This window comes from Silurus aristotelis (assembly GCF_946808225.1).
Source record: "Silurus aristotelis genome assembly, chromosome: 6".
Taxonomy (NCBI): Eukaryota; Metazoa; Chordata; class Actinopteri; order Siluriformes; family Siluridae; genus Silurus; species Silurus aristotelis.
The window spans coordinates 12,345,008-12,358,666 of NC_139579.1; the positions used below are offsets into that span (position 1 = coordinate 12,345,008).

Sequence of the window (13,659 nt, forward strand, 5' to 3'; positions counted from 1 at the left end):
TATCATACAAATAAATAGTTACAAAATCATATATTGTGGTTACTGGATTTATTTTTTTAGATTATGTCTCTCACAGTGGACATGCACCTACGATGACAATTTCAGACCCCTCCATGATTTCTAAGTGGGAGAACCTGCAAAATAGCAGGGTGTTCAAATACTTATTTTCCTCACTGTATGTATATACACACACCTCAGTTTTATATATATATATATATATATATATATATATATATATATATATATATATATATATATATATATATATATATATATAAATATTGGAAAATAATCTATTTTAATGTAATAACAGAGCCCCACCAGCTTGTCTTTATATTTGACTCTAACAGCATGACCTCTTGCAGACTGCTTTAAAGGGTGACAATAATTCTGTAGTTAAAGCTGCATAGAAAAGCTTTCCTATCACAAGTCAATAAAAAAAAAAAAAACAATGCTGTGATGGTACGTACTGGTTTTCCAGGTTGTGGAATCGAATAAGGAACACAGTTGCACTCTCCTGCTTCGCCCTACGAAACACATAACACACAGCGTTGGTGAGTTTGACAGATTCCCATTGGTGCATCGATAAACAATGTGACGCATCGATTATAGAAGTGTGCGTTAAAGTTGCCATTTGTATCACGATGCATCGTTTGGACCAAATTTGCTAAACAATTTATTTACATACTCATCATATACTTCGCTTCTTCAGAAATCGAGCATAATTTACAAACAACAATTTGGATGTAGATCGATTTCTCGTCGCTAAACCGTTTTTCGAGCGCGTCCTCTCAGGCTGCTACGTGAACGTGACGTATCGCAACACTACGAATACCGAGGCGTACAGCTGGCAGAGGTAGAGCTGCATCTTTCTAGCGACAGAACACGAAAAGAATGTCTGGTTTTATTTAATCTTAATTTTTTTAAGTGCCATGTGTTAGAAGTCAGAAGGCACTTGAGAAAACTGAATCTTTAAACTGTGAATCGCATCTGCATCAGTTATGGTCAATTGATTGAAATATATTTAATCACGTGGCAATCACTAATAATAAACATACATTTGCATAAAACAGTTTATTATTAGTGAAACCAAACTCACCATAAATCCTCAACATGTAGACTAAATATTCTTGTACATGTTTAATAGTAATGATGGTGTTTTAAATTAAGTAACAATCATCAGGATTGAAAATTAAACTTTTGCTATGTTTCCACACGGACGGTTTTATTTGCCGGATCGGGTTAGTTGTTTAGTTTTATTACGTCGGGAATGTTGCGGTGGAAGTTTTATCTTCCGGTTTAAAGTCCAGCTACCACCGCCATATCATGATCGGAACCCGAGAAAGATCCCAGACTGCTATCAATACGACGTCTGTTTATTAGTATGGACAATACACACCCAAATTATGTCACAGAGTATCACATGATGTCAGGTCGTTTTTCTATATATAAATAGAAAAAATGAACACGCCAGTGTACCCGATGAGTCCCTCGTTTTACGGATTCGCTTTCACTGAAAGTTCTTTGTCACATTTCACAGCTGACACCTAATTAATAAACCAATTCCTGCTTCCAGTGGTGCTTGAATAATCAGTTTCTTCTAGCTGGATCACATGTGCACCTTGACAGAAGATGAAGAAACACACACACAAATTCACACACACAAACACAAACTGCTTTTGGTTTGAAGGACCTCAAAATCCCCTCCTCAGCCCACTGAGCCGGAGTCTTACCTTGTCACCCTTAGGTCCGATGGCTCCCTGAAAGACAGGACACACACACACACACACACACACACACACACACACACACACACACACACACACACACACACACACACACACACACCTCAGTTTTAGTCTACTATTGTGTTTTAAAGCTCCTGGCCCTATCAGATGAGTGCAGATAAGGAACGAGAGGGGACAGCTGATGAGATGAAAGCAGACAGCGCACTGATATGGATCCAGGCGGCGTTCGTGACAACCCCGCCCGTATCTCCCTACCCCTAAACCCCCATCCATTCCTGCACTGCCTGGTAATTAACATCTGACGCCGTGAAAGCAGGCAGCGTCGCCTTTGTTTCTTTAATGAGAAGCGCTTTGCCAAGACAATAAATTTTCCCCACATCCTTTTGTCCCCACAGCTGACAAGATCACATCCGATGCCAAGCGCATGCAGCGTAATTTTGATGAGCTTGTATGAGTTACAGGAGGCTCGAATATCAAGAGCAGTTTTAATTTCATCAGCTATAAAAAAAAAAGAAAAAAAACTGCCCCTCCGAGTTATTTGGCCCTTTGGCATTCCACAAGCCTTATTTAGGCGTTGTTTATGGGCACTGTCAGGACCCGTGCAATTCCTTTTACTCTGCTTCTCTCCGTGTAAGCATCTTGTTTAACAAAAAAACTGAAATTGAGCTGCCAGATACAGCTTAGTCACTTGACCGTGAGTAAACTTCGACTATAAATTGACAAATAAAGCTCTGCGACGAAACCCTGACTCCTTCCGAACGCTACAAGAGACACGATGTTTAAAAAAATTTAAAAAGGCTGAAGTGGATGGAAAAGTTTGTGCAAAGAAATCACAAGAAAATCATCTTTTTGTGACCTTAAACATTAAAAAAGAGAAGATTTATATTATTAATAAAATGCATTAACACACAACTTAATAACATTCAATCAATAACAACATCATCAATTACTATTAATTACAATGACCTCATGCACACTATTAAGGACTTGTGGGTTACGTTCCAGGGCCCAGCAAATTGCACCTTTGGTGCTGCTGGGATTTGAACTCGCAACCTTCTGATATATATATATATATATATATATATATATATATATATATATATATATATATATATATATATATATATTTTTTTTTTTTTTTTTTTTTTATGAAAATGCCTTAGTTAAATAATATACAAAATAATATTTTATATTTAACACACAATATAATCAACCAAATGAATGCAATGCACTTATCATATTGATTAAATTAGCAAAAATTAAATGTATTAAATTAAACTAAATAAATGGAAAATTCAAATCAATAGTTTACATTTGTTAGACCCCATTTGGGTAATACAGATGTGTATATAAATGTGTGTGTTTTACATTTGATATTGAAATTTTCTAAAGATATGTTCTACTTAACTGTTCTATTTATTTCAGCATTACATTAACAAATGTCCTCATTCCTTCCAGCCTTCATTCATTCATTCATTCATTCATTCATTCACTCCCTTGATATTGTCAGGATTTTCTCCTTTTAATTCTTGAAAATGTAGGAACTCTAGTTTCTTATTTTATACCCCTGGCATTGTTGTGTACATTTTCAAGTTTAACAATAATAATAATAATAATAACAACAATGACACTGTGCTCAAAGTGCGTATAGTATGTATCAGGGGTCACCAACGTGGTGCCTACGGAGACCAGGTAGCCCGCAAGGACCACATGAGTAGCCCGCGGGCCTTTTCTAAAAACTAGCTGTTTCCTACTTTAATAAATGATTGTTGATAATTATTATGAGAAATCATTAACATGATTAGTGTCTTCACATAGATGAATATCATGAATTATTAGTAATAACATCTAATAAAAGGTCAATTGAGCAAATTTGTTATTTCAGATCAAACTGAAAACTGTGTATCAAACTGGTGGCACTTCACATTAATCAATACCCAAGAAGTAGCTCTCAGTTTCAAAAAGGTTGGTGACCCCTGGTATATATATATATATATATATATATATATATTCTGTTTAATACCCATACCCATTTTCATGAATAATTTAAAACAAATGACAAATGTTTTTTTAACATCCAACTTTTTCAAACTCACCAATATTAGTAGATATGCATGCGTTTGCAATAGCGTTTGCATTCAGAAGAAGAAGAAGTAAAGAAAGAGTGCAGGAAAAGGCAGAAAACATGGGACTCACTGGTATCCCATCTGCTCCTGGGAGTCCTTGAGGGCCTAGGAAACCATCTTTCCCCTAATACACAACAACAACAACAACAACAACAAAAATCCCATTAATTTTTAATAATACACAATATGGATAAAGGTTGGTGGACACCTGAGCATAAGATTCATATATAAAGCTTTATGAACACCAGATTTGTGCTTGTAAAGTCGAGGAGATGAAGAAGCATCCCAAAGGTGTTTAATAGCATAGAAGGCCACTCAAGATCTTCCAATCCATCCCATGTAAAACATATCACTATGGAGCCGGATTTACACACAGGGACGTCGTCATGGACCAGATATGGGTCTCCTAGTTCACTTTCATGTTACATGTTTCATGTAGTGCTTCCAAAGATTTCTTATATAAATGTGTCCCTTCTGGTTTGTTGTAACAGTTTGGAGTAAATAACATTTTATAACCCTAACCCTAACCCTAACCCTTGTCCCATGTACATTATATAGTGAAATTGTTTCTTCACATATCACTAGGGTCATAGCGCAGGTTCGGCCGTGATACAGCACCCCTGGTGCGCAGAGGGTAAAAAAAAAAACATTGCTCGAGAGCAGCAATAGTGGCAGCATGGCGATACCAGGGTTTTGATTTTCCGACCTTCCGATCAGTAACAGCAGAGCATTAATGAGTACCACTTCCATTAGCTGGGTGTCTCAATACTTTTGGCCCAGACATGCCATAGTGTGACAGTATTTATTTTAATAATGTAAGATCGGAATATAATATCATTAATTATCATTCTCTACAATAATAATAATAATAATTCACCTTCCTGTAAACAGATATTTTTTCCCCACAAAAAACATTTCAAATTCAGCGTAATTTTATTTTGATCATTTTGATATTTACACCTTTTATATATCCGTAACTTGTTCTTACCGGAGGTCCTGTTATGCTGACGCCAGTCGGCCCCTGAGGACCCGCGGGCCCCATTTCACCTTTAGGACCCTGGAGGAACCATGCTCAGTAGAGTTAGTCAGGAAAGTACACACAAAAAAAATTCTGGGTCTACTTTGTTACCTGTTGTCCAGTTGGTCCTGTAAGCCCAGAAGGTCCTTGAGGTCCAACAGGACCCTGTAGGGGGTGATTATAGACGTCATGGCATGAAGTGTAGAAGTAACATCTACAAGTAAGATGTAAAGCGATACCTAATATGCAAATATTTTGCACTTACAGCGGGTCCAGAAGAACCCTTCAGGCCTTGGTCACCCTAAATAGAAGCAGAGTGAAGGAGGGGATTAGTGAGGAGGAAAAAATTTGAAGGATATGCAAATTTTTGGAATCACTAACACAACAGGTGCACAATTAAAACAAAATATATTTCATTAAAAATCTTATAAATAAGTCTAAAAGTCGAAGGTGCATCCAAGAAGCGTTAGCCAACCCCATGTGCGCTAATAAGATTAGCTTTTTATATTACCTCGTGGGTTGGATTGGCTACACGTATTAGCGCGCTGGCTACCGAAATATATTGTGAATTAATCACGTTCCTGCTGATTGAAAAAAAAAAAAAAGGCTACATGCTGCTTTTTAAAAGTCCCATGTTAAACTCAATAGATGCAAAAAAAACAAAAAAGCAGAAAATTCACCTTTTTTCCGGCTTTTCCAACGCCGGGTTCGCCCGCGTCTCCTTTCTCTCCCTTGGGTCCAGGTAAGCCCACGACATCCCCGTTATCCACAGGAAGTGTCGGACAGCTGTCACAGGCGTCGCCCTGGCAACAGAGGCGAGAAAGAAAAAAAAATGTAAAAAAAAAAGACACGAGGGCCCAGAGGGCTCTGCGTTTAGCATAAGCAGCTTTGACGCCACTTCAGAAGCGCTGGCGCCTGCCACTTATGTGTAAATGGGATATGTAAATGCGATGTAAGTCATTTAGTTTCATTGCTGTTACCCTTTTTTATTTTTTATTTTTTTATTATTACTTTTATTTATTGTCCCGGGCGAATTTGTTGCAGTCGTCCCTGTTTACACTTCTGAAAGCATTATCTGTCAGCGTTTGCTGTTCAGGACCAGGCACATTTGAATATTTCATGAGCGTTTTACTTTTCGTGTCACGTTCTCTCTTTTTTTTTTTTTTTTTTTTACAAGTCAGGCCTGTGTGAATTAGCAGCACGCGCCATGCATATTGCATGCTTTCCCACTGTTCACTCGCGCATTCGTCTGCTTTATACCCAGTAACAAAGCAATTATTGCTTTTAAAAGCTACAAGTGACCGTTATATTACTTCATTTTGGTTTCAAAAATACGTTTAATAAACACTTTTTTTTAATCCCAATGTATTATATTTACTTAAAGTTCAAATCCCTTTTTTTTTTTTTTTTTTTGTAAATGTATTAAATTATTCCCAATAGTTCATTCTGTAAATTTCATATTATTTCAGTATTCCCTTTCTTCTATCCTCGAGTGTGGTTTTACTCTGGAATTTCTATCCAATCAGAATTCACCACATATTGCAGTAAAACCAGCAGGAATTAAAAGCGAGATTCAAATGAGAGTCCCTCTAGCAGGCGCTCGATAACCTGCATTTTATATAATATAGGTTTATATAATAACTATCCTTTTTTTATTTTTATACCACAGCGGTTTACAGAGGGGAAGGAATCGATTTGGTTGCATTTACAAAACGTTTTCATGGACTTTTCAACAAAAGCTGGACATCGTGAGCAAAGGTCGGTTCAAAAAGCGTTTATACTTGAAAATGTACAGAAAAAAATGCACCTCGGGGACATTAAATGAGGTTTAATATGGATGTTTCTGCTAGAGATAATGCATGTGGGTGGGGCTGCTGTGGCTCCAGTGAAATGAGAAGCACTAAATTGTGCTCATTGGGTTTCTTGCTTTATGACATACATTGTCTGTATTAAAACCTACTGCATTTCTCTATAATATTTATGCTTTCAATAGACGTGGCGTCATAATGACAAGATCAAGAGGTGGATTGCCAAAAGTATTGGGACGGTGGACTTTTCCAGAGCGGGAAGAGCACATGGGGACTACATGTGAAATGAAACGTTTAAAAAGAAGCCCAAGTCAGGTGTCCACAAACCTTTGGTCTATATAGTTTTCGTGTCCTGATGGTTTTTTTAGCTTATTTTCTGTGATCTGGGATTTTAAATGCGGTGGTTTTCGTTTCGATTCATTGTTCATTGTTTTGATGATCTGGTTTTCATTAGTTGTTAATAAACCTCATGCACATGGAGGCATTTTATCTAAGAGTTTAAAGTTTATTTGTCAGATGTTCAGATGTCAGTGACAGTTTGTACGATGAAAAGCTTAAGTGAGCTTTATATATATTTATATATATATATATATATATATATATATATATATATATATATATATATATATATATATACACACATATTAGCATGATGTCATTTTTATTCAAATATGGAAGATGGAGGTGTACAAAGAGAAAATATATCTTACAGTAAGTGTGCAAAAACACACAAAAATATGCAAGTATACAATCATTTCGGTACAAATTGTTCGCCTGTATTGTTGATCATATACGTTGTACTGTACCTTTTGGCAACATTCAGTACATCTGACATTCTTTAGATGGAAAATGATTACACTGATACTAAACATACTAATAGCAATATCAATAATTTCCTCAAATTATAGCAATGGAGTTGCACTATCTCTATGTGCCACGTATTGCTAGTAAAGAACGGTTCCAGATGTGTCAGCTGTGAGTACTGGAAAACATTTGATGCTCAAATAAATAACACTCATCCCTGTTTACAAATCGAAACTCTGTTCATTAGACCGACTGAAGCGGCGAGTTATATTATGAGACAATATATTGAGAAAGTGTTTAGAAAAAGTCAGGTTAGAGTACATTTTGGATGAAATATAAGTTCTGGAGCTATGTCACATTTGGAGAACATGCTAATTCCATATACCATATTCCAAATACCATTCCTCACTGGACTGTGGCTCATTGAAACCGACTTCATCATACATCAAGACATACGTCTGAGCTCTGGAAGAGCTATTTAGGGAGCAAACGGTCATCTGGATTTATCATGGAACAGCCTGCCCAGTCACCGCACCTAAACCCTATTGAACTGCCCTGGGATGAACTGGATCATAGGGAACTCTCCAACTAGTAAAGAACAAAACTTCTACAGAAGTTTTAAAGAGTGTGTAAAGCTGTTCTTCATGCTGAAGGAGATAGTGGAACATCTGGACGTATAAAAAAACACCCCTACAAGGTGTTCCCAAATTTTTGACAAACACTGTACATCCTATCACCAAAGGAATCAGTCCGTTTTTATTTTATTATTATTTTTATTTTTTTTTGCTTTCATTGCCTCGATAAACCTCCTATCTACTCTCTCTTCCTGCATAATATCTCCCCTAGAATTATTTTCAATCGAAAGAAATTCATCCTGCTCACATCCTATTTTCGCGCGAAAAAAAAAAAGAAAAAGCTTTCCCTCTCCATTCCGACTCGCAGGACTTCATTTGAATTCATCTTCTGCCTGCAAGTTAAATTCACACACACGCACGCACGCACGCACGCACGCACGCACGCACGCACTCACACACACACACACACACACACACACACACACACACACACACACACACACTGATAGCAATGCACCATGACTTTAATCATCGGAAAGATGCGCTACAGCGCTGACAGATGGATCAGGAGTGCTTATTAGAAGAGAATTCCCAGAGTATTCCGCCACATGCCTGAGCTCCTTTCTTGGAACTTGTTTGTGTCAAAGAAGGGATGTTAAAAACCTCTCCTAGCAATCGCGATCTTTTGTTGAACAATAGCGACAAACAAATAGGGATAGCCAGGAGGGCAAAAAAATAACTACGCTACATATCTCGGTGTTTTAAATCGGTTCTAAAAACGCTAACGGAAGTGGATAGATGTGCCGATGCCTTTCTTTTTCTTTTTAAAAGGAATACGCTAGGAAATTTACCCGTAGGGAAAAAATTATAAAACACAACCCGTGAGCTATTAACGAACATTCAGTCATTAATTGTATGGATGAAACGGCTTATCTTTACTTATGTGCACTTTTTCATCACCGTCCCACATGTAATCCCTATTTCCTGTTATAATAACCTTCACTCTTCTGGGAAGACGTTCCACTAGATTTTTGGGAGGTTATTTATTCAGCTATAACGGTGTTCCAAAGATGTTTAATAGGGTTTATAGCTCTGTGTGCTCTTTGTGCACAAGACCTCTACATCCTATACAATTCTGTCTGGGGGACGATCCATATATGGCTGAAAAAAATCAGGTGTCCCAATACTTTTGGGTTCATAAATGTTACTTTTGTAACATGTAAACTTTTTTTCCCCGGATTAAATAGAACCTTCACCATACCCTTCCCTCTATGTAGGTTGTTCGTGATGTCATTTGCAGCCGTCCAACATCTTCATCAACATCCATCAATATAAATAAACAGTGCTCGAGTATAATTTTACCTTCTGTCCTTTGACGCCGTGTTTTCCTGGTTCTCCTGGTGATCCCGGGAATCCTGGCAATCCAGAGAGCCCTTGCTCTCCCTGTAAACCCTGATTGCCCTGCAGACATGAACACACACGCACACGCACACGCACACACACACACGCACACACGCACACACACACACACACACACACACACACACACACACACACACACACACACACACACACACACACACAAACTCATGACTATTTGACAACGTAACGATAACATGATGGCCAGAAGGTCATTCCTGGAATGCAGCTCTAATAACTTACTTTATCTCCTTTCAGTCCTTGAGGTCCCTGTCGAGATAGAGTGAGAGTGGGATTCATTTCAAAGGAATTCACTCGGGTGATATCTTGATTAGATCCAATTAGATTCTATCAAAATCTCAGTGTTTTTATACCCAAGAAGTCAAAATTTTACAATATTTATTTATTTTTGAATTTTGGATGCATGGATTTCTTCGATGATCCGAATTTGCATACATGCATGTAAGTATGAATACAATATGAATGTAAGTGAAAGATTGAGATCACCAACCTCGGACTCTCCTGGCACCTTGACTAAGATCTTGCCTCCTTTTGCTTCGGACGGAGAGGTTGAGCAAACACCACACGAGTCTCCCTGAAATACACAATGAAGGTAAAACACTGATATGCTCTCAAACGATTGAAAATACGCCTCACAACTTCTTAACTCACCTTTTCGCCTTTGATCCCTTGTAAACCAGACTGTCCGGTATCTCCCTAAAAATTCAAAGAACATTATCACAGTATATAAAACATTGTTTTGAGAACTTCGTAGAACTTTGCAGCCCAGAAATTAGCCATGTGGACCCACAATAAAGACCATAATATTCGTGTTTCTTGAACATCCCATTCCACAATTAGTCTCCATTTGCTGTTATATTATCTTCGAGTCTTCTGGAAAGATGTTCCACTAGTTGCTAGTACAGTCAGGTACTGATATAGAGTGAGATGTGGTGCAGTCAGCACTCCAATTCATTCCAAAAGAGTTTAATAGAGTTTAATAGCCACTCAAGATCTTCCACTCCAACCCACCAATCATCTCTTCATGAACCTGGATTTGTGCACAGGTTCCCTGTCATGCTAGAACAGGTTTGGATCTTCTAGTTTAAGCTTCGTCCAAAGACATCTTATAAAATGACACATATGACTGGTCAAGTCAAGTGTCCCAATACTTTTGTCCATATAGTGTACAATAATCTCAATCGCAAATCTAGTGGACCATCATTCCAAAAAGTACGGGGCTTACATTAACAGCAAATGAATTTGCCGATCAGGTGTCCACAAACCTTCGTCCAAACAGTTTATGTGTAAAAGAGCTCCATAAAATCAGGAGAATTTTGAGTTTTTAGTACTATCGAGGAAGTAAATGCTTAAATTCCACCAGTTGAAGGTTTTTCCCAGGCCACTGCGCATACTCTCATTTACAGTCTGTGCAACCAGGCGCATTAATTTACTGATCCACTGTGAAGTCGAGAGCCCAAGGTTGCATTTCTCCTCCAGAAATTTCACTCCGCAATGCAGCAAAACGTCCTCTATACCACAACAGTCCATCACCTTGTCTCCTTTTTGGCCATCCTTGCTGCTCGGACCTCTTAGACCAGGCTTGCCCTAAAAAAAAAAAAAAGGTTTTTACAATTATTGACTAGAGAATGATGTGGCCATTTATTTTAAATACAAATATTGATAGAAAGAAGGCTGAGAGACTTACAATTTTGCCCTCGCTGCCTTTGACTCCTGCATCGCCCTAAAAAAACAAAATATAGATATAATACATACACACACACACACATATATATATATATATATATATATATATATATATATATATATATATATATATATATATATATATATATATATAAACTTTATAAATACAATTAAGTCCTAAAAGGCCAATGCAATAATTTTTTTATTTTTTTAATTTTTTTCGTTTTTCACAACAAAATAAGTTGTTTTTCCCACGATCTACACTGGACACGCAATTGTATCGTGAGAAAATTAGAAAGTGAAAAAAAAAGTATGAAAGCGAATGATTCTGCCTCTAGAACGTTCCAAACTCTCAGAAAAGATCACGAGAAAACAATGTTTGTCATGTCGAGATCACGAGAAAAAGAATATAATTCATGGCCTTTTATAGGACTTCCATATACATACATACATACATACATACATACATATATATATATATACACACACAGTGGAACCTCGGAGCTCGCGAGGGTTAGGGACCAAGACCGGTCGCGAGTTCCGAATTTTCGCGACCTTTTGATACGCCCCTTCCAACCCAGTAAAAACCCAAAGAACACTATACGAAATCGATTTAAATGAGTAAATAACACTATTTCACTTCATAACACTTAATTATTAGACAATTTTAACAATACTTTATGTAAATTAACAGCAATTACAATGCTTAATTAAAATAAATAAAGTAAAGGTACAGTAAAGTATGCGGTAGAGAAGTACAGTAGAATAATACATAATAAAAATAGTTTTAAAGCATTTTTAGACAATTTTAATGAGATAAACCTTGATTAGAAATGTTAGAACTAGCGTTTTAAACAGCTCGCGGTTGCTCACGAGCCGATCTGAATGAGAGCCGCCGATCGGAATGAAAGTCGCGAGCATGCGAGGTCGCGAGCGCTGAGGCCGCGAGCTCCGAGGTTCCACTGTATATTTAATTTTTCTCTGACATATATTAATACCATCCCCAAAGTAATACATAGCTTTCATTTGCGGTTATATAATATGAAGTTAATACGGAGCGGCTGGAATATTTCCACAGCGTGCAGTCACAATATAAATGATAGATGGAAGAGTCTATTTCGTTTGCGATCATAATATTCGGAATACATTGAATCCAATGATCCGGTAGAAAACACAGCCATAGTGTTATGTCTCATCCGGAGTGTCGAGTCACACTTCATTTCAGTCAATACTTATCGACTGCGCTTGTGTGGAAGTAAACACATGCGTGTATGCACCGGGAACACTCGGCAGCTTGGGATAAATCTTTATTTCATGGGTTAAATTGATCAGATACTGTGAAGAAAAAAATTGTGGAGGCATAATTAATCAATGTTAATCAACTCTCTATTTGAAGACTATATGGACAACAGTATTGAGACGGCTGACTTGTCTAGACATATATGGTTCTTTATTAAACTCACCTCAACTGTACGTCAGTACCTAAGAGCCCAAATCTCCACACGCAGAATGGGATCTTATGATCAGGAGACTGGATTTTTTTTCTGGTATTCTGGTTGCCAAATATTGAACAAAATGCATTAACTATTTTATGCTCAAATGTTTTTTTTTTTTATGAGATTCGGTTAATAAAACTCTCCTTAATTTTGGACAGAAATGAATAGAAATGTACTGTATTTTGCCTTTAAATGTACTTAAGTATCCGAAGTACTATGATTTATTATGGCTATAATGTTCCCAGTAGCATTTTTTTCATATGACTTTTTGCTTTATCAACTCAGTTTATGTCAAAAGAATTGAATGTTACTATCAGCACAACAATCTATTAATAGAAAACTGTTAATAAGTCAACCACTGATTAATTTCAATTACAATGATCATGAGCCCAAAAACCTTGGTGTTGTGACGAGTTTTGTGTTTTCTTCTATCTTTTGAAAATGTAGTTGTAAAAAATCAAAACAAGACATAAAAATACTACTTAAGTACAGAACTACATTCACTCCCTCACTGTCCACCACTGCTTATAATACATCACGTGCTATCGGAGTTTTACCAGTTTTAGCAATGATGCCTCCAAGGTAATAATAATTAAGATCACTGCTATATTTCTATGTATTTCTTACAGCTTTTGTACGTAAAAAAAGGAAAGTAAAGCTAACCTTTGGCCCTTGGCGTCCAGTCAGGCCAACTTCCCCTGGTTCTCCCTAAAAAAATGACAAAAAAGGACAAAAAGATCATTACAATATATATAACAAAAGTTACGTATAAAGAATGAAAAAAAATGGTATATTGGAAATACACAGCTTAATAACACACCTGCATAATTCAATATACCTATATAGACTGTAGTCTAGTTTATGAAGACTCTATAGAGAAAAGCTAAACATCTGAACATCTTATCTGACCTTTTCTGTTAAAATACAGTCTACTCTTTGGTCAGAGCTCTACAGAAAG

The 13,659-nt window shown here is 37.0% G+C and overlaps 1 protein-coding gene across 4 annotated transcripts in view; it reads right to left on the minus strand.

The window, feature by feature from the left end:
* col16a1 (collagen, type XVI, alpha 1) overlaps positions 1-13,659 on the minus strand; it is a 102,421-nt gene that overhangs the window by 27,873 nt on the left and 60,889 nt on the right. For all 4 annotated transcript variants that reach the window (XM_083543199.1, XM_083543197.1, XM_083543198.1 and 1 more), the window contains 14 exons: positions 13,365-13,409; positions 11,207-11,242; positions 11,053-11,106; positions 10,171-10,215; positions 10,010-10,093; positions 9,742-9,768; positions 9,442-9,540; positions 5,573-5,695; positions 5,158-5,193; positions 5,004-5,057; positions 4,863-4,931; positions 3,945-3,998; positions 1,734-1,760; positions 471-527 (listed from right to left, as the gene is read on the minus strand). In XM_083543199.1, coding sequence (XP_083399325.1) covers positions 471-527; positions 1,734-1,760; positions 3,945-3,998; positions 4,863-4,931; positions 5,004-5,057; positions 5,158-5,193; positions 5,573-5,695; positions 9,442-9,540; positions 9,742-9,768; positions 10,010-10,093; positions 10,171-10,215; positions 11,053-11,106; positions 11,207-11,242; positions 13,365-13,409 — 810 coding nt within the window. The remainder of the gene's footprint in view (positions 1-470; positions 528-1,733; positions 1,761-3,944; positions 3,999-4,862; positions 4,932-5,003; positions 5,058-5,157; positions 5,194-5,572; positions 5,696-9,441; positions 9,541-9,741; positions 9,769-10,009; positions 10,094-10,170; positions 10,216-11,052; positions 11,107-11,206; positions 11,243-13,364; positions 13,410-13,659) is intronic.